The sequence below is a fragment of the Lissotriton vulgaris genome, chromosome 1_1, assembly GCF_964263255.1.
Source record: "Lissotriton vulgaris chromosome 1_1, aLisVul1.2, whole genome shotgun sequence".
In the NCBI taxonomy this organism is placed as follows: domain Eukaryota; kingdom Metazoa; phylum Chordata; class Amphibia; order Caudata; family Salamandridae; genus Lissotriton; species Lissotriton vulgaris.
Window position 1 is genome coordinate 1175218416 of NC_141685.1, and position 27315 is coordinate 1175245730.

The 27315-nt window shown below is 48.4% G+C and overlaps 1 protein-coding gene across 2 annotated transcripts in view; it reads right to left on the reverse strand.

Moving 5' to 3' along the window:
• Positions 1-27315, reverse strand: part of FIRRM (FIGNL1 interacting regulator of recombination and mitosis) — a 3285109-nt gene that overhangs the window by 1472516 nt on the left and 1785278 nt on the right. For both annotated transcript variants that reach the window (XM_086964357.1, XM_086964349.1), the window contains one exon: positions 3778-3860. In XM_086964357.1, the coding sequence (XP_086820483.1) occupies positions 3778-3860 (83 nt within the window). The remainder of the gene's footprint in view (positions 1-3777; positions 3861-27315) is intronic.

The following is a 27315-nucleotide window of genomic DNA, read 5'->3' on the forward strand; positions in this document are numbered from 1 at the left end:
GGTTCTTTTAGTATGCCCTACAAAGGAGAGGCCCGCATCCAGCCATACCCCCAGATTTTTCACCTCCGATACCGGGATCGGAGTAGGTCCCAACTCTGAGGGCCACCAGTGGTCACCCCACAGCTCCACTCCCTTACCGACGACCATCACCTCTGTTTTTGTGGCATTTAGCTGAAGGCAATTGCCTGTCAGCCAGCTAGCCACAGCCTTCAGTCCAGACTGAAACCTGGGGGCCTCAATCTCCGCATCCCCGCTGAGAGTAACCGCCAGCTGTGTGTCGTCGGCATATGAGACCAAAGTTAGGCCCCACTGCCTAGCGACATCAGCCAGCGGTCTCACGTAAAGGTTGAACAACGTGGGACTCAGCGTGGACCCTTGCGGAACCCCCATGGCCAGCGGTTGGTAGTTGGACTTGAAGGGAGGGATGGCAACACAGAAGGAGCGGTCATCTAAGAAGGAGCGGAACCATTGCAACACCTGACCGCCAATGCCAATCTCCTCGAGCCGATGCAGGAGGATGCTGTGGTCTACCGTATCAAAGGCGGCGCTAAGATCTAACAAAATAAGCGCCGCCGTTTGACCAGCATCCAACCTTGCCCGGAGATGTTCCACCATCACAAGTAACGCGGTTTCCGTACTGTGACCAGCACGGAATCCGTTTTGTGTGGGGTCGAGGGCATTGGTCCGTACCAGATGTTCAGACAGGGCCAGGTTGACGTGGGCCTCAGTGATCTTGGCTGGCCAGGGTAACAACGAGTGATACCCCAAAACCGATCCCAGGGTGCTTGTTTCTAGTACAGGTAGGACCTGGCTGGCAGTTTCGGCTGGACTGATCCCATGAGTAGTGGGTCAAGATTGATTTGTATATGGCTGGGTCCAAACTGGGGTGGCATGGTGAGCAAAAGAACAATGGATTTAACATGGATATGTGACTGGTCGTGAATGTATGACAATATTCAGCATTACGCCTGTCATTTTTTTGTGTTACTATAGGGACCAGGGGACCAACATGGCTTGGAACAGGACCAACAGACTGGGAAAACATTTAATTTTCGTGCTCCTAGATTGCAGTGTGTGTTTATTTTCTTAATGGTATATTCGTTCACATGCCTAGCCAATGAGCTCTATAAGACATGGACTAGGTCCACTCTTACTGTCTATACCTGAACATTAAGACCTGGGCATACATATTTGACATAAAAGTTGCCTGTAAAGCGATCATGATCCTTTAGTGATTTTCTTATTATCACAATTAGTTCCACAATTACCTGTACAGGACAAAGTTGTTACTTGCACCTTAGAACGTTTACCTACAAAAAGATGAGCAATTAAGTTGGAAGTAGGGAACTACCTCACCATTGCAACAACTGTGAATGGTTTGATGACTAAAGTTGAGTTAAAAAGTATGAGCTTTCTAAAGGCCTAATTGTACATCCTTATAAAATACATGAAGGCTGACACTTCATTAAGCTTAAGAGAAATCATAAGGAGTGACTTGTCAGCAAAAAACCTAAAATAGGTTGCAGGAGAGCATAAATCTAAGAGATTCTGTAAGCTTGTGTCCAGGAACATGCAAACCACAAGTAATCTTGAATAAGTGTAAATGAATGAGTATACCACGTATGCAATCGATAACAAGTCCTAAGTGCATTTGTTACTACAAATTCTAATCACTCAGAAAATTCTGATAGTTGCCTGGTTTCTTTCCAACTAAGAAGTGGAACTACCCATCCTGGGACAAAAGCAAATTAAAGCCCCAGAACCCAATCTTGTTCAAATTAACCTATGTCCCACTGAGCTGAAGGTAAGGCTTCGGCCCTTACTAAAATCTTCAACACTAATAGCAAATGATGTTGTGCTCTGTTAATAGCGTTCTACAACAAATGCCACTCTGCATAAAAAAGGAAGCCGAGTGGTTACAGCCAATTACAGTCCCATAATTGCATGAGACTGGCAAAAAACAAAGTTTTCATAAGCCACATACAAAAGTGGTTCGATTCGGAAGTCATACTTCCGAATGCACATGCAGGCTTTTGAAAGGGCACTAGTACGGTCAACTATAGGCCACGCACAAAGTGATTCTCCTATAGCTGACTTTCATGGATTTACAATTAGCATTTAAATTTGTTAACGGGGATATTAGCTGTGGTTCTCTCACTTTTGTCAAGGACTTGCAGAATTAATCTACGACTGCTGCTATCTGGGCTCTCCACACGGATACATCAGCCAAAGCGTGGTTAGAGCCAGTCAGGGAGTGTTCATGAATGACAGACAAGAGTATTTGAGACACCTGAATCTTGATACTCCTAAGTTAGGTAAGACCAAAATGCCTATTCATTTGCTTACAGTGACTCTGTTTTGCTTTCCTTAACACAACTATCAATGAACAAATTAATCAGGGGGTTTGCAGAAAATGTTTAAGCTAAAATAACTAATGATGCACCTAAACCTAAAGTCGTTTTTTGAAGAGTTCATCGGTAATCAGAAGATGGTTTGCTGTTAGTAGTCAACTACTTGAATATGTTAATAAGCATATAAGTACATTGGTATTCAATTTGATGCTACAATAACTTAGGCAAGGGGAACATTCTATATATTAAGACATTCTAAAGAACATTATAATTTAAACCTGATTTTTATAGTTTCACAAATTGACATTGTATTTATTTTAATGATTTTAACTAATTAAATCAATAAAATGACGAACTCATTCGTTCTAAAGGTGGAGTTCTAGGCTGTAAGCAAAAAATGGCACTGAACCATCAAATTGAAGCTTGTAAGTTTACAGGATGAAGGCAGCAGCTGTCAACAGGGAAGACATCTATGGTGAAGCTTCTGTTGGGAATTGGCACAAAGAAAGAAAGGTTGGTCCATTGGCTAGGAACTGGATGCTCTACAGATGGAGCTGGGCATTAAATCCATATCATATTTAGTGGATCTCAATTTTCTATTGGATTTGGTGACACAGGAATCTGTCTGTGGGAGATTACTTTGAAGCAATACAAGAGATATCATCTTGTAATGACAATGCTGCTAATAATTTGATGACACATCAAATGCACTCTCATGGAACTGGGATTTGGCCATCTTTGCGTAACCCCCACCCCATAAAAATGAACACTACTGCACCATGCAATTATATGATGGACTTTCACTTTAATGTAGGACAGACCAGGCCTTCATATATTTGGAAGCCTGGTTGCTTACTGGTAGAGCAGAAGAATGGACCCTCTAATGTTGTTCGTCGTTATGTGCATTTTTAACAATGTGATTCAAAATCAATAATTCGTTTATGTGATAGCTGGAGCATTGATGTGTGTAAGAAGTTTTTAACTTTTGATGTCAAGTGCTGTATTGTGTTTACTCAAATTTGATTTTTTTATTGACTAATCATTTTTTATTTTATACTTGTTCTACTATTATGACTGTGCTGAGAACAATGGAGATGAATAACTGATCGGCATGAACCTGTGTATAACATTTGCACTTAAACACAATTTACAAAAACCTTCATGCAAACGTTTCTTTAACTAATCAGAGGCTACATATGTGTAATTTCCACGTGGACTCTGTTTTAAAAAACGATGCAAGGAAAGAGTTACTACTTATTCAGTGAGAAAGGTGGCTATCAATTGTTCTGGGCATTCCCAATCTAGCAAAAGGCACCACTCCACTTGCATTACCCTCTAAAACAATAATATGACTATTCTTTCCATAACAATTCCAGGATACAATTTAATGCCCACTCAAAAAGCTTCAAATACAAACATAGCTTACCGAGCAAGGAAGCACCAGCAATCCATAGCAAGTAAAGATGTGAGCATGCTAGGACTAAGGACTGCGTCCACTAAAGCCCACTCCTAAGTACAGAAAAGAAAAAAACAGGATGATATAGTAACAATGGATACAACAAAGTGTTATACTGTCCTTTTAATTATGTTCTGAATACGTCACATGATCAAGTTATTTTCACTGTTCTACAAATCTTATAGCACTGTCTTCAAGTGCCCCCTAAAAGCCTTAAATTTACATTTACATCTGACACCTTCACACTAATTCAGATGAGAACCTTAAAATTAAAAATAGCTGACATACCTTGCTTTGAGCAGCTTTAGTTCGGCTCTCCAAACAATTCACACAATGAAACAAGCTATGGGGAACAAATTTGCAAAATATTGGGATATCAGAAAACTTCAGTTGTGGAATAGGTTTTAACAGGTAACTACTTATAGGTTGGCACATACCTATGTAATTGTTCTTTCTGGGTTTCAAAGCTAACTTTCTTTCAATGAACTGGAGATCCAGTGGTCAGAAATGGTCATGGGCACTGATAAAAGTGCTACGTAGCTTGAATCGCTCATTAAAAATGCAACCGAAAAAGGGACTTCAGAGCAGGTTTTGAAATAAATTTGGGTCACCTATTCTAAGCATTGCAGACATTATTTTTCATACCGGGACAACGTCGGGACGGGCCGTCAGTTTTTATATCATTTTAGACACCAAGATCATTGGAATCAGGTAAGTACCTTAGACGTTATAGATTTTTACACAAAAAGCAGTAGGAAATCATAGATGTCAGATTTGAGACACGTGCCTCGAGCATGGTAACGTTATTCTATGCGAGAAACATTCACTGAAAAGTTACACTTACAGACTACTTCTAGGACTGTTCTTCTGCCCCCTCCCCCCGACTAAGCCTTTTTTTGTCACTTCACGCTTATGCTCTGTAACTTTTTAACCGCATAACGTATCCACGCCAAATTGGAGTTCTTTTCCTCCAAAATCATGGGGACTTTAAAGGTACCCTGGGTTTGTTGATTCCCCTGGAGGGGACCCAGAAATTATCCAAAACACAGCCCTTGCCTGTTGTGGGTACTTGACCCATCCACATGAGTAAGGTATGATTGTTATCGCAAGACTTTGGGGAATGTGGGGTGGGTAGAATACTGTGGATCCACGCAGAGTCCAGAACTTTCCATCACAGAAATGTGAGGTCAATGTGTTTTTTGACAAAGTTTGAGGTTTGAAAGGGATTCGGGGTAAGAGAACCTGGTGAGAATCACACAAGTCACCTTTGAGAAGTTGGCCTGATATATGATGTTTCCAATTCTGGAACCACCTTGTATCAGTCCAAACCACCCTTATGGTGTCTGGTTGTAAGTCAACCTTATAGACAAGCTATCCTAATGGTAGCATGGACTAAGCAGCCTTAAAGGCTTAACTCAAGAGGTCGTGTTAAGCAAGCTGTTTTACAAATCAGAATCCTGTAATATCAAATGAAAGGACACGACACAAGTATATATTATAAAAATATATGTATTTATTACTAGAATAATCCCCAGTACTCTTTCTGAGCAAAGGGGCACAAGCGTTTAAACAAAAGCACAGTATAACATATGAAAGTTGCACAATTATGGATGAGGGCGGGTGGCCACTCAAACCATATATTAAAAAAGTGGTATAAGAGATACCAATCGAACAGTGGTTAGGCCTAGGGCCTAGGGAATCGCTGGGACTGGTCGGGACTAGCAATGCTGAAGTCGGGAAAAGCCCGCGGGATTCGGTTGCAGCGCTTAAAGCACACGCATGCACCAATGCAATGTCAATGGTGCGTAAAAGTTATAAAGTTACAGTTTAAGGAGACTTCCTCTTAACCTAGAAGGATGAAACTTAAGACACATACACTAGATGTGTGTACCAGTGTGGGAACATCGGCGTTGTTGAGTTACCTCACCCACAGGAAGCGGGTGCATAGGGTCGAAGTTGTGTCGGGTTTCGTCACGCAGGTTGTTGGTGCTTGAAGCTGAAGATGCTGCAGGCGATGTGAAGGAGAAGTGTCCGGTGTGATCAAAGGGTGGATCAGAGTTGTAGAGTACCTGAAAGCAGAGGGGACAGAGTCTGGGTCACTCAGCAGTGACCAGGGTGGAACCAGGACGGAACCAGGCAATGTCGGACGCAATCAGGTGGTTGTCGAGGAGCTTCTCTTCGCTGCCACGTGGGCTCTCGGGCATCTGTGACGTCCAGGAGCGGGTCACGAGCTGTCCCACGAAGGCTCTCGCCGTTGGCGCAGTCTGCTTCAAGATTGGAGCAAACAACACTTGGCAAGAGCCATCCACGCAGGACTGGAAGATTGCTTCTCACTCGGACCAGGAGGGTGAGAGCGGGTGCTCCTTTTCAGAGGAACGGGTGCAAGTCTGGAGCAACCAGAATCACAAGTCGTATTTCGGATTTCGTCGGTACAGGGGCCACAAGCCAACGGGCAAGTGACCGGGCCAACGCGTTGAGCCAAAAGATGCAGAAGGGCCCCACGCAGCACTCGTCGAGTGTGGAGGGGTGAGCTTCGGTGCAAGAGAGGCTCAGGGCTGGGGCTTCTCAAACCCGGGTGTACAGCTTCGAGGGTCACTCGTGGGCTGCACGGTCAGTGTCTCGTGGACTTTCCAAGATGGCGGGCCCCACGCTTCCGGTCGCCTCCACGGGTCTCAGCTCTGCAGGGACTGTGGATCGGGCTGTTAGAAGGCAGGCACGCTTGATCTAGTCGATCTCTGTCGCTCGAGTTCCGGCGGAAACTGCAACAAAGCAAGGGTCGGGGTGCTGGATGGTGCCTGTTTGCACAGGGTGGTCACTCCTTGACCACAAGGGAGATTCTTCAGTCTTCTACGTCGAGTAGGATGTCGAAGGGTCCAGAGTCTCGTTTCTTCAGGATTACCTGAATGCTTGGGCATTGCTCCCACTCTTATACCAATCTGGTGGGCTGGATATCCTGCTAGGTCCCTCCTATGGGTTGTACCCAGGAAGGGGGTGGTTACACCCCTTTCCCTTTGTCCAGGTCGCACTGGAGCTGGGGCTGGTGTGCCCCAGAACCGGTTTGACCGGATTATGCAAGGGGAAGCCTTGTGCTCCCCAGGCACTGTCTGGTTTCTTTCAAACCTCCTTGCTACAATCCACTATCTCCTGTCTGGGGTGGTGTGACACCTCTCTGTGACAGGAAACCCTTTGTCCAGGCCTCCTCTGCTGAGTTAAGGTCAGCAGCAGGAGGTCAGACTCGTGTCTGTGGCAGAAGCATCCATTTTGTGGATCTGAGGCTCTTTTAAAAATCAACTGCGTTTTAGCAAAGTAACATGTCTTCACCCTCTAGAGGAGTGGAATGCTATCCCCGTCGACAGGACTGTCGAGGGGATAGTATTCCAAATCGTATGACACCTTACACGACATGTTTTGATAAAACCAAACCAAAGTTAACATATAACCGCGAGGATTATAATGCACTTAATAGTATATGGTTTGGCATTATCCCGGAACAGCTAAGGGAATTGGTCCCGACAGCTGCAGACAGGCTCAGCTCATGCTAGAGCACCATCTCACATTAAACCATGCACTCTGCCTCCAGGATTGTTAAGGCCTGCCATAGGAGTGGCTTATAGGTTTATATGTGTCCAGTTAGGTTTAGATATAGGCATACTATATCTAAGCAAGGGGTTATTACACCACCTTGCCCCAGCTGAGTGATCAGCCAGTTGTGTCAATTTTGGATAGCCAGCCAGGGGTGGCAAAAGATATGCTGCAGCCCCTGGTAGGCCTTGGATGCACCTATGCCCTGGGCGCCTATAGTGCTCTGTACAGGGGCTGATAAGGTGACCCAAGCCAATTTAGTTATGCACCTAGGGTACATGGAATCCATTTTAAGGAGAGAGCAGATAGCCTGGGGCCCTGATTAGCAGGGAGCCAGGCCAACTAAGTCGAAAACCAGCTAAACACAAGGCAAAAAATCTGGGGTAACCATAGTCAGGTATCCACCTTCCTACATCACCCGGTCCTGGATTCACCTGGGTGTCTAGTTTGAAAAAATGTATAGGTATGCTAGGTTTTTATAGGTGCTGGCAGAGCTAGGGTTCAAAATCCACAGCTAGGAACTATGCGAAAAAAGGGTCCGTTTTCACTGTAGAAATGTGGTTTGTCCACAAAGCATTTTGAGACGTTTCCTGTCGTGGGCACTAGGTCTACCCATTTAAGTGAGGTACTTTTTTATCGGAAGACTTTGGCGAATGAAGGGTGGGTGGAATTTTGTGGATCCATGCAGATTCTTTTTTTTAAATGCATTTATAAGATTTTATTGTTTTTTGTACAACAGTGGTAACAAACATATCAGGCATATGTAGCCATATCAGTTAATTTAGTATAATTGGACATACCTAGAACACATGATTTCACATCATATCTTCCTTTAGCATATCAGGGTGGGCACTTAGGTAGATTGACTGAATATCTGAGAGCCAACATCGCTCCCCAGGGACTGATAGTCAACATCATGCCGAGACTCTTCCTTGAAGATGGCCAATTTAAGGTAGATTGCAAGCGCCGGGACACTCCTTGGAGTAGCCGTGCGCTATATAAGCAACCCCAATAACATAACATAACATAGATTGGAGCCAGGTCTCGTGGAAATGCACGAAAGACCTACTCTTCTTCATCGTGAAAAGGCCAAGAGACTGGCAGATGCCCTGCTTGTTAAAATCACAGCATTAAGACAGCCATCCAAGGTAAAAACTCCCTTTACTACTAAACTAGCAGAGATCAATCAGGAAATCACGGAGAATCAAGAATTTCTCCTCAAATAGAAAATGACGAAAAAAATGTGGCCAGATTCGATAAAGAAAAAGTATATCCTTACCTGAAGGAAGGATACACTAACAATAGAAACGGCTACTCTTCTGATGAAAGTTCAGACAATGGCAGCCGGAGGGGATCCTCCGGGAGTGACTCTAGTGGCAGTCACCCCCCCACATAACAATCGAAATCAACGTCGCCCCAACTGGAACCAAGGACACAACAACGGACCTATGTTCCATGGGCCACCACAAATAATGCCACCTTGGCAAAACCACTTTTACCCACAGGGACCACCACAGTTCTACCCAGTGAACCCACCTTTTTTAGACAGAGGTTCGGGCAGAGGAAGAGGGCGTAAGCGAGGAGGTCAAAAAGCTGTACAATGACAAGACCAGACAACCGCACCAACATCGGTGGAAACCAGGAGCACGACCAGCGGAAGGAGAGTTTGATTGTAAACCTCTCTGATAGGACACTGACTCCCCTAGAGACCAAGATCCTTGAGAAGGGCTTAGGCTTTGTTCCTACTCCGATTCCTGATAGTTTCACCGAGATGTGCGAGGTCAAGCAATTGTTCAGGAAAGTACGGTTACGTTCCTTCTTTAATGACAGACCTGAAAGTGAAAGAACCGACACTGGGTTGCGAAAACCATCAACTTTTACCCCGACTGATTCGATGGTTCCGCCCGAGGTACTAGCCTTTGAGAAGGCAGTCCTGAGGAGTCTGGACAACAAACCGATAACAAACAGCTTCAACAACTTGAGCACAGCTGAGAGACAAGCAGTCCAGTCGCTAGGCAATGACACAACTATCGTTATAAAGCAGGCGGACAAAGGGGGTGCTGTGATCCAAAACAGCTGTGATTACGACATTGAATGTAGACGTCAACTTGCCAATACCACTCACTACAGACCTTTGACTGCAGACCCCACCAAAAGGCTCAGAACTACCATCACGAGCCTTATTATGGAAGGTGAGACAAATGACTGGATCACCAAGAACGAGGCTGCGTTCTTGTTGACTACTGACCCAGTTATCCCATACTTTTACACCCTCCCCAAGATTCATAAGGGGGTAACACCGGTCCCTGGGAGGCCTATTGTGTCAGGCATTGGCTCACTACTGGAGCCACTTTCCAAATTCTGCGACTCTTTCCTCCAACCAGTTGTTAGGAAAATACCATCTTTTCTACAAGATACAAGGGATGTTCTCTGCCTCATTGACACCATCGAAGGGAGGGCGGGTGTTGACCTCCTTTTAACATTGGATGTCGAAGCACTCTACACTAACATCCTGCAATAGGCCACCTTGGAAGCTGTGGAGTCCACCCTCTTACTTGAAGAGTGGTCCTCTCCCACCCCAGTTTCCTTTATAATAGCCTGTGCAACTCTAGCCCTGACAGAGAATTTTTTCCAATACGGGACACAACTCTACCACCAAGTCCGTGGGACTTCTATGGGTTCTACCTTTGCTCCTAGCTTAGCGTGCATTTACATGGCCACATTTGAAGAGAACACCATCAGATCCGCACTCAACCCCTTCTGTGACAACATAACACTTAGGCGCAGATACATAGACGATATCCTCGTACTATGGAAAGGTGACCGTGTTACCTGTGAGGCCTTCTGCTCTTGGATTAACCAACAGAATCCTTTCCGTAAATTCTCTGGCACCATTTCAGAAACAGAATTCCCATTTCTGGACTTGAGTATCAGCCTAGATCATACTGGGCTCAGCACCACCCTGTATCGCAAGAGCACCAACAGGAATAGTCTTCTGCTTTATGAGAGCCACCATCCACCTGTCCTGAGGGATAATCTCCACTTCGGACAGTTCCTCAGGGTCCGTAGGAATTGCACTGCCAAGTCTGATTTCCAACAGGAAGCTAGTCTTCTACAACACAAATTACAGGATAGAGGGTACCCAACCAGACTCATTCGCAATTCCTGCAAACGAGCCCTGAATAACCCAAGGGATACTTTGCTTGAAACCCGCCCTAAAACATCAGACGAACTCATAACCTGCGTGACTTGCTTTACCAAGAATTCAGCGTTCGTAAAGAAAACAATAAACAAGCATTGGAATATAGTTAACTCAGGTGGCTTAGATATTCCACGCCCTCGGTTTGCGTTCAAACAAACTGCTAACTTGAAAGACGCACTGATCCACACACGGCCCAAGAAACAGAACCTGAGCAGCCAGAACACACTTTGGGGCCTTCCACCGGTAGTGGGTCACTTTCCTTGCGGTGGCTGCGCAGTGTGCCCCCTAACACTCCAGTGTAAGGAAATCAGGCTGACTGACACCTTTGTTTGGCACCTCCAGAGACATACCAACTGTAACAGGCACTGACATGGTGGGATGGCGATGGCTTCTTAAACCCGGTTCCTCCCTGGGCTCGCCACCAGCTGCTCCGCGCCCTGACCAGGCGCTGTATTCGTGGGGGTAGGTGTATACAGCTTGGACCGCGCGCCGCCGAAGGTAAGCACTTTGGGAGTCTCCCTTGTGACCGTCGCCTTGAACTATGTTGTCGGCACTCGGGTTATTTGTGGAACATCTCCCTTCGTTTCACCTTGGCCTCCGTAGTTGTGGAAGACGCTTGCTTCCCTGATGCCACGTTTTATGTGAGGCAATGTCATGTGTTCCGGACAGACGCTGTCGGCCTCCTTGCTGGACCCGGCTATGTTCCCCTCCCTCCGCAGGTTCTCCAGCAGGGGGCGGGTACGGGCAGTGTTCAGACTTCCGGGTTGGCGGTGTCCACCGGGGATAGGCGGCCTCAGGTATTATGGGTTGTCTAAAATGCAACTCTCATCTCTACGCAGTACAGGCATGGGGCTCGAGGAGAGTTGGCCACTTGCTTGAGCTGTCCTCGTCGAGCTCCTAGGGCCCCATGAGCACGGTTCTTTTGACACATGTCCCCTGTTGTCTCTTCCAAGATAAGCCCCCTGCATGGCATCTTTTTCTCTCATAGGTACCATACCCAATTGTGCCGGTCCCACGGGAGCAGTCTGCGGGGCACCTTAGGGAACCTCCTAGGGTAAGCATTGAGCCCTCCCTTCCATTATTCGCAACGTTTTTGCCCTCATTCTCGATTGAGATTGTCCCTGCAAAACTAAGGGTATTTTGCTTTCACAATACCCTTTCTGTTTAATGTTTTTAATGTCTTTTGTGTGTGTGTGTACAATGTAGAGTACTTGCGAACTAGTAAGCAATAGAGTATTGCACTTACCACTTCCCTCTGTTGCTTGTTTATACTTTTTTCTAGGTCGCATCATTAGAGTAGGACCATTTGGCCTGCCCGCTTACTGACCTACAAGATGAGGTTATAATTTACATTATTTATTTTCTCACTGTGTAGTACTGAACACTTAGGTCCTGAAAAAATTGCCATGACGGCAAGAAACATGTTGACTTGACCTGAGGGTTGTAGATATTTTGCTGTGAATCTTCCCGGTATATATCTCCCCTCCCACCCCTTTTTTAATCAAGGGAGTCAACCACGCTAATAAAGTGCATTGTGGACTGACCCACCTTTTTTAATCCACCTTCACTTCACGACTACACTTTCCTCTGCCCTCTCACATGCATGCACCATATGGCTGGAACAAAAGATCTCCGATAAAGAGCCCCATTTTGGGAGCCCATCAGACATTGCAGCGCCAGTCTGACGAGGAGCAGAACCCATTTGATAAAGCATGACATCTAGTTTGCTGGGTGTGTGAGGGTTTAAGTTCCAAAAAGGGAATTTCCCCCCTTTTTTCTGTCCTCTATGCTACACTCATACTGTTTTTCACATTTTCTTCCGGGGAACTTTGTACCCTTCTTGTGTCACTAGTTGTTCGGACTTGTACACTGGACCCCGTTAAACAAAGTCCACTATGGTTCCCCCTTTTGTTGAGAGACACTTAGGTAGATTGTCAATGGCTCCCAAAAGTTTGCAGGCTAGGAAGCTGATGGTAGTTCCTCTGCGTACAGCAGGAAATTGTCTCTACAATATGTCAAGTCCATCACCCAGCGTTCAACTGTGGGAGTTGTTTTACCATCCCAGTGCATGGAAACTGCTTTGCAATTAGCAATGTTATAGCAGCAAATTTTTTCTTGATTGATTTCAAAGGCATCAAACATCCCAACAAACAGAATTTGATTGAGCATTCCATGTTACAATTCAATATGCCCCCTAATAGTTGCACTACCCGTTCCCAATACACCCTGACTTTAATACAGTACCATGCAAGGTGCACGAAATCTGCGTTGCCTGCTCAACATCTGCGACATTTGGCTTCTTCACATCATATCTTCCTTTAGCATATCAGGGTGGGCTCTTAGGTAGATTGTCAATGGCTCCCAAAGGTTTGCAGGCTTGGAAGCTGATGGTAGTTCCTCTGCGTACAGCAGAAACTTGTCTCTACAATATATCAAGTCCATCACCCAGCGTTCAACTGTGGGAGATGTTTTACCGTCCCAGTGCATGGAAACTCTTCGCTCTGCAATTAGCAATGTTATAGCAGCAAATTTCTTCTTGATTGATTTCAAAGACGTCAAACATCCCAACAAACAGAAATTCATTGAGCATTCCACATTACAATTCAACATTCCACCCAATAGTTGCACTACCCGTTCCCAATACACCCTGACTTTAACACAGTACCATGCAAGGTGTACAAAATCTGCATCACCTGCTCCACATCTGTGACATTTGGTAAAGATAGTCCCTAAGGGAACCCTCACCAAGCACTCTCTGTAGCTGCTGATGTTACACTAAACCTTCATTGGAATCATTCGGGTGGTTCTAAGACCACTTCATCCCTATGCACCTGGGCTCCCTGGTGTAGCTATTCAGCTTTCTCGGGTATCCATGGGTGGGGTTCCTCTCCACCCTTCTTTGATCCAAGTGGTTCCTTCTGAGTCCTTAGGGAAGGGTTCTGGAACTGTAAACATCCAACTGCCATTTACCCTGTGTTATCCTAAGGACGTTTGACCCAGTGTAAAGACTCTGCACCAAGGCACCTTGTGGTCCATGGCTTCTCACTTTGGGTGGTTCTGTGTTTCCCCTGGGGTCATCCATCCTTGTACATCTGTCCGGTTTTGGTACTCACTTCACATTACACTATTTTAGTATATGGTTTGGCCCCTAGGCATTTTCTTTTGCTACTTACCTATCTTTGAAGTATTTTTTGAGTGTAGTTGATATCACCTGGTGGGAGATATACCAAGTTAGTGTCTAGTGTATGATAATAAATTCAAAGTATTTTTATAATCACCTGGTGTGGTTCAGCTTACTGACTGAATATAGTGACAACTGCACCTGCTTTACACCCTCCCGCATAAGCCTTAGCTGCTCTCACCAGCTACGTCTTGAGAGCTCTAGTTTTCAGGGATCTAAATACTATCACTAAGGGTAGTCTGGACTCAGTACAAAATGCATCACCATAGATGGACACAATATATGACCCAGCTTCCTACACAAGCAACCATCTTTAAAGTAAAGACTCTGTGACCTGAAGAACGGTGAATCCTGCCCCGGTTCCACCTCTGCACCGGAGTCCTCTTGCCTGAGTCCAAGTGGCCGACCGGCCCCAGCAAAGTTCCCCAGCACTCCAAGGCTCAAGTCCACTGTGAGATGACCTCGATTTCACCTGCACACTCTGCACAGAGACCCCTCCAACATTGACCTGTAAGTCATTTCCGACGCCTAAAGACACCCCTGCACGCGTCCACCCTGGGCCTTAATTAAGACCACCAAAAGTGTGTGTACGTCCCCAAGCATCGCAACTTACCTCTGCTTCTGTTGGTTCTCTTTGACTAGCCTCCTGCAGCCTTCCTCTGTTTTTGGCTATTTCCATTGCTTTGCATTGGTCCCCGACGCTGTGTTAGCACCCTGGATCCAGCCGCCACTGGGCTGGTGGTGGTGTAGTGTTGGTGCTTCTTTGGGCCCCATCCAGTCCTTGCTTTAACCTCTGGAGACTGCCCCCTCGCAAGCCACTGCTACTCACTTATGGTTAGTATAAGAACTAGTAAGGGAGGTAAGGCCCAAGGACCCGATGGGGTCCCTATAGATGTCTAAAGGACCGCCCCGGAGATTTGGGGCCCCCTATTAGCTAAAATCTTTAATGCAGCAGTATGCTCCAAAATACCATCTACTTGGGCAGAATCTATTATAATCCCTATATACAAGAAAGGAGACCGAGACAAAGCAAAAAATTACCGACCAATATCCCTACTGGATTCATCGGTAAAAATTATGAGCCGTGTTCTTCTAGCCAGATTAGAGGAATGGGCAGAGTCGAACGAGATTTTAACTAATAGCCAGTTTGGATTTAGAAAGGGGCGTGGAACTATAGAGCAGTGCTTAAATCTACAACTTCTGGTCGGGAAGTATACCCAGGCAAAAAAAGGGTCCCTGTATTTATGCTTCGCCGACTTAAGCAGTGCCTTTGATATGGTTGACCACGCCCTACTCTGGGCTAAACTGCTTGATATGGGAGCTCCAGACAGCATAGTGTATTTTCTAGCTCGCCTGTATGAAAAACTTAGTTGCAGTGTACGATATGGGCCAAATGGGGAATGCACAAATAAGTTTAGGATAGGGAGAGGAATCAGGCAGGGGTGTGTTTTAGCACCCCTACTGTTCACCCTCTTCATCAATGAGGTGGATGCTGTCTTACAAACAGTATCGGCCGACGCCCCAAGAGTTAAAGGCCTTGACATCCCTGTGTTGCTCTATGCGGACGACGCAGTGTTGCTGTCTAGGACCCCCCTGGGCCTTCAACGGTTGATGGACAGGTTTGTCCTGTTCATCAAAGACAGGAAACTGGTGATCAATAGGTCTAAGACCTATGTGATGGAATGTTCAGGACGAGCCACGACTAAAACGAAAGTTAACTCCCATTATTTTATAGAAGGAGAACAGGTTTTAAAAGTAGACAATTTTTGCTATCTGGGGATCAATTTCTCAAAAAATGGTAGCTGGGACATTGAACACAGAGTGGTTAAAACTAAGATGATCAGAAGTGCCAATGGGGTTTTTGTTTTCGCAAAGAAACTGGGAAATAGACGTATAGCAGATATGCTAAAAATATATCAATCGAAATGCCTATCTGCGGCCCTTTACGGGGCAGGAGTCTGGGGTGTGACACATGCCGGGAGCCTTCAGACAGAGGAGAATAACTTCTTGAAAAGGCTCCTTTGTCTACCCAAATCTACATCTAATACCCTGGTCCACAAGGAAACGGGGATACACTTCTTGAACGATTTAATCATGTTAAGACCCTTATTGTTGTGGCGATCTGTTTGGTTGAATGAAGGCACCTCATTAAACAGAGCTATCATTGAGGATTGCCTCACCTTGGACCAGTACTTAAGGATCCCCTGGCTTAAATATAATATCGAAAATTTTCAAAATGTTTTTGGATATAATGTGATCATTGATCGGTGTTGTGTATTTGATAACCCCAAATCAAATATGAAAATCATGTTTTTGAATTACTGTAAAGAGAGGCGTGCCCTAGAAGATTTAAAACTCTCTACCTGTAAATTTTACAATGGCCTGAATGAGTATAGTGGACTTCACCCTTATCTGACTCAGGTGTCTAGAGTCTCACACCAGTTTGTTCTCACTAGATTAAGGATGGGAACGGCTCATCATCTGGTCGCGTGCCCTGATGTAAAAACACGCCGGTGGGACCATGTCCATGTGATTGTAAGATCGAAACAGAGTACTACGCACTTTCTTTTCTCTTGTCCCTTGTACAGTGAATTACGGAAAATTTATTTAAAACCTATTTTGAAAAGATTTGGAGTAAGAACAATCACCGAATCAATGAAATTGCTTTTTAATATGCATCATCCAGACATTTGCTTTTTCACAGCTACTTTCCTACTCAAGGCTATTGGTGCTAGGAAAAGTATGTATTTTTAAGTTTGGTTTTAACTATTTATTCCATCTCACATTGGATAATTATTGTAACATGTGTATTCTTTTCATGTTTTGTATCTTTTAATAATGAAATGTTTGCTATGTAACTGTTGTGCTTTCATGGACATGTTTTTATGCTCCGAATAAAGCTCTATGAAATGAAATGACTAGCCTCCTGCAGCCTTCCTCTGTTTTTGGCTATTTCCATTGCTTTGCATTGGTCCCCGACGCTGTGTTAGCACCCTGGATCCAGCCGCCACTGGGCTGGTGGTGGTGTAGTGTTGGTGCTTCTTTGGGCCCCATCCAGTCCTTGCTTTAACCTCTGGAGACTGCCCCCTCGCAAGCCACTGCTACTCACCTGTAAGCAGCCTTTATTGGAAACCTCTAGTTGTAGCCAAGAATGAGGAGCTTATTTGATCTATTGCTGCAATGTTTAGTTTTGCATCAAGACTAGGCAGTAAAAATCTTATGACTTTGTTTAAGAGCTATCAGGATAAATGTATTTCCATGTTTTCCTATGAAGTGACATCTGGGGCTATGTGGAAGCTAGTCGCCTTCAGGTTTCTGAAAATATATTTTTGAAATGGCTACTTTGTGTCCCCCAGAGCACCTCTTCCTTGTGTTTTCATTAAGAGTTGGGTGTTGGTTAGGTGTGTGACCGATTAGCCCTTCGTCCGTTGTTGAGATGGATTCGGTTGTGAAGCAAAGAGGATCTCAGTCTGAACAGACTGATATTAAAGGACTGCCTCTCACTGGATTGTGCACAGAACATCCCTGGATTAAACACATTAAGGTTTATTTCATGCAAATGGGGACGGGGAGCTTTTGAATAAACCTATGTTTATTTGTAACCAACTGAAAATGGCTGGAGGATAACTTTTTAGCCAAGAGATCAGTTTGGAGATTTGAATTATTGAAAACTATGCAGTTTATGGAGCCTTATCCTACCCTGGTTAGGGACGGGGAGCTTTAGAATAAACCTATGGTTATTTGTAACCAACTGAAAATGGCTGGAGAATAACTTTTTAGCCAAGAGATCAGTTTGGAGATTTGAATTATTGAAAACTATGCAGTTTATGGAGCCTTATCCTACCCTGGTTAAAAATAATAGATATCAATTCCTGCTCATAAGGTTCAGATTAAACCTTATGCATTTGTTGCTTGCTTCTCCCAAAGGAAGCTATGTCCCTGGTTCCTTGGGTCCCTGCAGCTGTGACTATGTGTCTCCGCAGGAAACACAACATTTTCTTATGTTCTGTACATTTTATATTGAGCCTAGAAATGTTTTTAGAAACTGAGTATTGAAGGATGAGGGACTTTCCTGTTATGTTATCACAGTTTGCAATAGTTGTTAAATGTGTCTGATAGTGGTGATTTACTTTTTTGAGTCCAGATTTTACACTGTGTTATGTAATAAGCAATGTTTATAAAAACATTCAATATTGTACAGGAGAAACTGGTAAATAAAGTAAAAAGAAAAAAAAAAGGTTAAGGGATTTTCCCAAGTTCCACCAGCACTTCTGTTTTTACAGATGTTACCTGATGAATTTATAAATATTAATTTGTCTTTTTTTTTTAAAGATCTAATATGAATCTCAGGAATCTGCATAAAGATTAATTGGGTGTTATTTTGTTGTCAAGTGTCTCAACCCTGATTGTATTGTGTGCTGTGATGTCTATATGTGTATACCTTTATGGTTCAAACAGAATCCGAATAAAAATATTCTTGGCTACCCACTTTTACTTAGAAGACTGTCAATGAAACTGGAAAAGCTGTGACTCTGCTTTTGTGCCATTCACAGGATTGCATTTGGCACAGCTTCTGAGTATCTTATGGTGGTTTATAAGAGTGTTTTCCATTTAATGACTTGTCAATTACTACACCAAGGAATTTGAAGGATGCGACTTCCTCCAGGTTCTCATGAATTATGAAGCAGGAAAACTTATTTTCCCCTTTGCTCCTGAAGATCATCATATTAACTTTGCTCGTGTTAATAACAACACTGATTTTAGTACAGTAAGTTGCCACAGCTAAGTGCTGTGTTTACCCACCTTTAGACATTTTTGCTATTAAAACTGTGTCATCGAGGGGCGTGGCCAAGATGGCGGGGTGAGCGGACGCTTCCTCCCGTAGCTCCTCCGGCCCGGCTCAGCTCGAGCCCAGATTCCTGCGCTTCTCTCCCCCCGCGGTGGCACTGCGGGCGAGAGAACTGTGCCGGAGTTCTTGGGGCACGTTTTGATGCCACTTTGACTTCTGTTGCCCCGGGGCAAGTCCCCGAAAAGTTTGTTCACCGATCGACCCGAAGAGGGGAGCCTGGGTCGCCCCGAGGAGAAGGGCCTGGAGGCGGAGCATATTGCGGCGCTGTCCGCGCGCCTCGGCTGAATCGAGTGCTGAACGCTGGAGATCCCGGGGGACGGACTAGACGGACTCCGCGGAGTGTGGTGGCCTACTGTCCGGCGCCCTGGTGGCCAGGACCATCGCTGGGAGACGGATCCCAGCCCTGCGACGGCGATCTACCCCCCTGCCATGGGTATCGGAGTGTGACGCCTTGCGGACCCCGAGCCTGGAAGAGTGGAACGGTGGAATCTGAGCGGAGCCCGGGACGGGCGTATTGGTCGATGGTACTGGGAGACATTGGGTTCGCACTCCCCCGACCCGTTGCCATTCGAGGGTCGCCCATAGACTGGCTGGCCTGGGCTGGCATCCTGGGTTCCGCCCTCCCGCCATCTTGTCTTTGCGGAACTAATACTGGTGACCCTCGCCCGCGCCCTGGTCATGCGGGCGCCTTGGTTTCTCCTGATGCCTACACATCTGCTGTCCTCCCTGGGGGCACACGGTTGAGAGCCTCCGATTTGGACATTGCTGACCGCCTTGCTTGGCCCGATGGTCGTCTCGCCCTGACCCGGGCCGCCATTTTGTCGCCTGTGACGCACTGCCCTTGTCCTCGTCGAGGACTTCACATCTGGTGCCCACGGGCGGCTGGGCGCGTCTACAACGGCTGGCTCTAGGCTTCACCCACCGCGGAGGCCAGGATGGCCGGAAGACGAGGCGCTGCACGGGGAGATCGCACCTTGCCGGACATGCTCGGCAGGGCCCAGCAACTGCGCGACAGGGCACAGCCGTCCCCGGGGTCCTCCCGGGCCTCAACGGACGCCACCGGAGGCGAACCACCTGTCACGAGGTCCTTCATGGAGGACCTATTCAGCTCCCTCAAGGAGGAATTTCAGACTCTCAAGACCGAGGTGGCGGGAGAGGTCCGTGAAGTGCGTAGAGAAATCGAAGGCCTGGGCGAGCGAGTCGACACTGTGGAAACGGCGGCCCAGCGTCGAGACGAGGAGATAGTTCATCTCCAGCAGGACGTCCTCCGCCTACGGGAGCAGTGTGTCGAGCTCCAGGCCCACTCGGAGGACCTCGAGAACAGATCCAGGCGGAATAACATCCGGGTGCGGGGCGTTCCATCCGCGGATGAGGGAGCGGACCTAGTGGCCTATCTGCAGGACCTGTTCCGCGACATCTTGGGAGAAGGAGCGGACTTCCCGATCCGCATAGACAGAGCACACAGGGTGGGCCGCCAACGACAATCATCGGCACCCCCGCCTGATATCCTGGCATTCCTGCCGGATTTCCCCCTAAAGGAGCGCATTATGACTGAGGCCCGCAGGAAACAGCCGCTGTCCTTTCGAGAACGGCCCGTGGCGCTCTATCAGGACCTGTCCGCCATCACACTGCAGAAGCGCAGGTCTTTCCGCATCGCCACGGACTTCCTGCGAGAGCATGAGACGGCCTATTTTTGGGGTCACCCCTTCCGCCTTATTTTTCGATGGAATGGGGTGTTACATCAGCTGCGCTCCTTACAAGATGTCTGTGGGGTACTGGAACTCACAGCTACGGAGGAAGAAGGGGGCCACACCCGCATGGAGGCGCCCGAGCGGCGGGGCCGACGGAGATCGAGGAGGCGCCAATCATCGGCGACGGCGAGTCGCCCTGACTCCCCTACCATCAGGGCGGATATGGCGGAGGCCCTGAGGACTGCGGCCAGGAACTTGCCTGACTCCAATGGCGTGGCCCAGACGGCCTAACTTTACTCCGGGGGGAGAGACTCATAGCTTCTTCGATGCTGGGTTGGGGTTGGGGGTTGGGGGGGAGAGGTTGGAGGTGTGTGGCTGAACGTCCACTTGACGGTTTTCTGCAGACTCGCCCACTTGGGCTAGACTGAGACTATGGGGTGTTTTTTCTTGTTTTTGTTTTTGGCTGGTTGCCATGGGTTGGTTTTGGGGGGGTTTCAAAGTTGGTTTGGTGTTGGGGTGGTCCCGTCCGATACTGTCCGAACACATGCGGAGCCGATTCTGGCCTTCCCTGCGCCCCTGCCCCGCGCGCCCCTTCCACTGATCCCACGCTTGCTGCACAGCGCTTTGTTTCCCTGGGAGTGATGCCGCCCCTGAAAGTAGTGACCCTTAATGTTAAGGGTCTGAACAACCCTGTGAAGCGTAGGGCGATCCTTTCCCTGCTAGAAGGGTCGCAGGCGGATATCTGCCTCCTGCAGGAAACCCATCTACTCTCTAAAGATTGCCATAGGCTGCGCTCTGCCAAGTTCCCCACGCAACTCTTTTCCTCGGCTGCGACTAAGACTGCAGGGGTAGCCATCCTCCTAGCCAGCTCCTTCCGAGGTGAGGTGCTGTATAAACATGCCGAGCAGAAGGGGAGGCTCCTAGTGTATCGCATGCGTCTGGGGGGAGTTGCCTTTACGGTTGGTTCCGTATACAGCCCAAATGACCACCAGGATCGCTTCCTGGAATCTGTGTTGGTAGACGTTACTGCCTCGCCCGACCGCCACGTTATCTTGGGGGGGGACCTTAACATGGTCTTCGATTCCACCTTGGATAGGTCGGCCCAGCGCTTTCCGCAGACGGGGGAGCTTTCTAGAACGGTAGAGGACCTGATCGCAGAGCTGGATCTGCACGACCTCTGGCGCACCATGCACCCCGCCGATAGGGACTACTCATATTTCTCCCACGCACACCGCACTTACTCGCGGTTGGATTACCTCTTGGTGAGCGGACCGCTCCGCTTGGCCGCCACGGACGGCGGCAGACATCGGGGTTCTGTCCCTGTCCGACCATGCGCCGGTTTCCGGAGTTTTTGCTTGGCCGGCGGCCCCCCCCTCCAGAGGGATGTGGCGGCTTCGGGACACGCTTCTCCATAAGAAATCGGTGGTGAAGCGAGTGGAGGAGGTCATCCAGGAGTACCTGACCCACAATAGCAACCCCGATACGTCCCTGGCAACGCAGTGGGCGGCTTTGAAAGCAGTCGTCAGAGGGGAGTTTATCTCCATCTCCTCGGCGGAGAACAAGGAGCGTCAACGCAAGAGGGAGGAACTAACGGCGCAGGTCAGGGAACTCGAGCAGGTTCACCGCCGGACGGGGGCGCCTCGTGTTTGGAGGCAGCTGAAGGCGGCGCGGAAACTACTCTCTGCGTTGGACCTGGACAGGGCGGAGTATGCGGCGTTGCGCCTGAAACATGCCTTTTACACCGGCGGAGATAGATGCGGTAAGCTCCTGGCCCACCGGCTCAGGGCTGCGCAGCAACGCAACGTCGTAAAGGAGCTAGTGGGAGCAGATGGAGTCCCGGTTTCCGGTGACGCGGGGGTGGCGGATTCCTTCCGTGCCTTTTACGAGGCACTGTACGCTGCAGAGCCCTCCCCACCGGGAGAGGCCGAGGCCTACCTGGAATCGGTGACCCTCCCGGCCTTGGACCCCGCCCAGGCGGACCACCTGGAGAGGGATATTCACGTGGAGGAAGTCATCTCCGCTATTGCACGGCTGAAACACGGCAAGGCCCCGGGCCCGGATGGCTATACGGCCTTGTTTTACAAGACCTTCTGTCCCACTGTTGCGCCTCTCCTGGCTCGCTTATTCAACTCCTTCTCCGAACCGGGTGCCATCCCGCCGGACCTTCTTTCGGCGACCGTGTCGGTTATCCCGAAACCGGGAAAGGACCGGACTCTATGCGGCTCGTATCGGCCCATCTCGCTTCTAAATGTGGACCTCAAGCTTTACACGGGGATCTTGGCGGCCAGACTGGGTCTACATCTACCAGGTTTGGTGGAGGCGGACCAGGCCGGCTTTGTACCCGGCAGGCTGACGGTCGACAACACCAAGAGGGTGACGCACGTGCTAGAAAAGGCCTCACGCGTCCCGGGAGAGCGGATGCTGCTATCGGTAGACGCGGAGAAGGCCTTTGATAGGGTTCATTGGCCGTACCTCGAGCTGGTTCTTGGGAAACTAGGGATCGGCGAGAAGTTCCGCACTATGATCTTTAATTGCTATAAGAGACCGTCAGCATCGGTGCGTGTCAACGGACACAGCTCCGGCAGCTTTGCCATTGAGCGTGGCACGAGACAGGGTTGCCCCCTTTCACCGCTCCTGTTTGCCCTCTATATGGAGCCGTTTGCCCAGAGGATTCGTGATAACCCGGACGCTATCGGGGTGAGGATGGGGCAGTACACGCATACTGTCAGCCTGTATGAAGACGATGTCTTGCTGACCCTGGATGACCCTAGGCGGTCGCTCCCTGCCTGCGTCCAGGAACTGAATTCCTTTGCCCGCGTGGCAGGCTTCAAAATGAATATGTCTAAGTCGGCCGCCCTGGACGGGTCCCTCTCTGTTGACACCAGGCGGGACCTCCAGCGTCTTTTTCCTCTGCAATGGTCCTCCTCCACGGTACCTTACCTGGGGATTTTGCTTGCGCCTTCCCTGCCTGCAATGGTCGCTGCTAACTATTCCTCTCTGGGCAAAAAGATCAAAGAGGAACTCGGCCGATGGAACAAGGGCCTGCTCTCGTGGCTGGGCCGTATCGCAGCGGTGAAGATGACGATACTGCCTCAGATCCTGTATCTTTTTTGTGCTTTACCTCTCCAGCCCCCTGTGGGTTGGATACAACAGGCGCAGGCAGACATCTCCCGCTTTGTGTGGCAGGGCCGTAAGCCTCGGATGAAGCGGGTCCTCTCCATGCTTGCCCCGGAGGCGGGGGGTCTCGGGGTCCCGGACCTCCGGAAGTACTTCCAGGCGGCACAACTTCGGTACCTGGTGGAGTGGAGCCGGTGGGAATCGGACAAGCACTGGCTCTTTCAAGACCAGGCAGTTGCGGGCCGTACACTCCAGGAAGTCCCGTTCCTGCGGCGCACTCACCGCCCGCCTAACCTCTACGCCTCTTTTATCACCCGGGTTCCGCTGAGAGTGTGGGACGCGGTGTGCGAGCTTCGCGAGCTCACCACTTTTCCATCGCCGTTCACTCCCATTGCTGGCAATCCAGACTTCACCCCTGGACGGGAACCGGGAGCCTTCTCCCACTGGGTGAGCGCGGGTTGCAGGGCGCTTTTCCAGATCTACGGACCGGAGGGCGTACTCCCTTTCCAGCAGCTCCGACAGGAGTTTGGCCTGACGGAAGGGGACAGACTGCGCTATATGCAAGTCCGCCACTGGGCTCTACAGCCCCCAGTGCGCGACGTCGCTGCCCGTTCGATTACGCCCTATGAGCGATGGCTGGTAACCCGGACCTCGGATGCCAAGCTTATCACCGACTTGTACAAGTTTCTCCAACCCCCGCCGTTTCATTACCATAACCCAGGGAGGGAGCGCTGGCACAGGGAACTGGGCAGAACCCTGAGCCACAAGGAGTGGGACAGGATTGCGTATCGGGCGAGGCACTCTGCGTACCACACTGGGCTGACGGAGACCTTTACTAAGGTGTCCACCTATTGGTATTACACCCCGGAGCGGCTCTACGAGATGCACAAAGTCGGCGATAAAGGTTGCTGGCGCGGCTGCGGACAGGAGGGTACCCTTACGCACATTCTCTGGGAGTGCCCGGTGCTGTCGGCCTATTGGACGGAGGTCTTGGATGAGGTGGACAGGCACTTTGAGATTGAGCTCCCGCGCTTCCCTGCGTATGTCTTGCTAGGCCTCCCCAACGACCTGATGTACCCGCTGAAGTCCCGCAGGGGTAGGCAGATTGCGATTGCGCTGGGCTCCGCGGTTCAAAACATCCTTGTGCTCTGGCGTACCCCCACTGCCCCCTCTATCACTGGTTGGTTACACAGGCTCTGGCAGGTACTGGGCATGGAGAAGATTTCACTGACGGTGGCTGGGAACGTTGACCAGTTTGAAGAACTCTGGCACCCCTTTTTGGCACTGCTGTCCACGGAATTTCGCGAGCTAACATGCCCACGGTACCTGCGACTTCTCAGGCTGACGCCGCCGGCGGCTCCAGCGGAGTAAATGTGTGGGATCAGGGGTTTGGGACTGGGGGTGGGGGGCGGGGTTATATGCTTCTAATGCTGACCTTCGGACGGGGATGTTGGGGTATTGTTTTCTTTCTTTTCTTCCTTTGCTTCTCTTTCTCCTAATTTTCCGGGGTTGGGGGGCTGGAGGGATGGTGTGTTTTTTTACTGTGTTGCGGGACGCTATTCCAGCTCGACCATGCTAAGGGAATGGGGGTCTACTGGGGGGTCATTCGCGATGCCTTATTGCCTTAAGAATTATGCCTTGTTACCCTCTGGGGCTTCCGGTCTCCCTACTTTCCTTCTGAACCGCTGCAACATCTCGATTTTTGTACTGAATGTTCGCTTGACCTCCTATTCCCTTCCCCATGTTTTTTATACCTGAATAAAATACTTTAAACCTAAAACTGTGTCATCGGCATAAAGAAAGGCTGGGATCTTGAAACCACTGATTGACAAAACATTGTCTGATACTTTCCTAACTTCATGTTACAAGTCGTTCATTGACAGGACAATAGAAGTGGTGCCAAAAGGCATCCCTACTTGAACCTGCTATTAACATAGGGTTTCCTCATAATATGCCCTTTTTGTTCCCTGGTGAAGAGGTACCCATATACAGCATTTGGATTAATGACAAGAGCCCCAGATATATGCCTAACAAGCACCATTTTCCCCATAGGCAATTTCTTATGACCACTTCGAAGGTCCATGGAAAGGCTAATATAGCCACATATAACAGGTAGTGCTAGACCCTCAACAACCAATCTAAAAGTTCAGTAGAACTTACTTCTTTATAAAATATTACATGCACATAATGCTAGTGATCCACACATGGATTAGCTGGTAAAACAATGCAGGCTTGAACCCAAATAGCTGCACACCAATGTAGGAGGCTGGCTTAGTATATGGTGCTCACTTATAGAAGTGTAGCACAATGCACTAACCCAGACAACCCTTATGGTGATTTTAGTGGTCTTAGACAGCCTTAGAAAGCTCTCTAAGTGGTAGCTATGGAGAGCAGCCTTCAGGCTTAGTCCAGAAAGAGTGTAAAGCAGCTTGTTTTACCAGTACTAATCATATAGTGTAGGCTAAGTGAAAAAGAACCACACAGTGTAGTTATAAAAATATGCATTTATTATAAACACTCACTAACACACTGCAATATCCCCTACCCGGAGATATATTCACAATACACATAATACTTCAACAATGGAACACTCAAGTAGCACACATACACTACGGTCTCCAAGGGGGAGACCAAACCATATACTAGAAAGTGGAATGCAAACCACGACCTCAGTCGAGATTGGACCCAGAAGATGTAGAAGTGTTGAGTACCAAAGGAACCACCCAGCCACCCCACGGAGGTGGTATGCAGAGTGGGAACACAACCACATTATCAACACAAGTCAATGGGTAAGAGGCGGATGCAGTTTTTAAGAAGAAGCACCCTTCCAAGAGGACACTGAAGAAACCCTGTTGAAGATGGAAGATTAGAGAGTCACCCCACCCGTAGAAACCCCGGGAACCAGGATACCTACACCAGGAAAGCTGGGTGAATAGGTGCAAAGTGATGTCAGAAACCGCCGTAGACCAGAATAGAAGACTTCAGTAAAGATGATGTAGGCAAAGACGCTGAAAGAGTCCGGGGGGACCCAAGGATGGATTTAGGATGAGAGGTACCTGCAAGCAGAGAGGACAGAGTCTATCCCAGTCAGGAATGACCAGGAAGCACGGAAGACGAATGTCCACTGGTGTCAGAAGATGCAGGAGTGTTGACAGTGACCTTGGCGCTGTAGCTGTGTGGACCAGGTGATACTCTGGAAGACCAAGAGCCATTCATGAGCTGTCCCACGTTGGATGCCAAGAGCCAGGGGGTCAGTGTCTGGAAGGAGCACAAACAAGCCATGGCAGCAGCAACAAACATGACAGATAAAAACAGGTACATTATTGGGACCAGCAAGGTGCAAGTGACCCACCAAGTGCAGGTAAGTCAGAGAAGGCCCTGGCCAAAAAGGGGAGACCACTGGAACCAAAGAAGATCCTCAAAAGGACCCACAGGTCAAATGCACAGGAATGACAAGAGGACCTTGAGCAGCTCTCCAAAGATGAAGGCCCATGGTGCAGAGGATGGAGATCTTGGTAGCAAGAGATGCTTGAGCCTGGAGCTTCTTGGAGCCTGAAGATCTCTGGAGAAGAGAGTCAACAAGCCTTGGCAACGGCAAGTCCATGCTGTGCACAGGGGTAGTACTCCATCGGTTCCAACAAGAGATACTGACTTTAAACTTGCTGTGAAGACAGCGCAGGCCTCCAGAGACTTGCATAACCACCACCAGTGTTGCTGAACCCTTTGACCTCCGTCGGAGCTCAGGAACAGCAGACCGGTCAGCTCCACTGCGGCGCCTGCAGGTGCAGGGGAGTCACTCCTTCACTCGAATGGAGATTCCTTCGGGTGTCTCTGATGTCCACAGGCCTGCAGAGGAACCTGTAAGGAGCACATACACAGATGACGC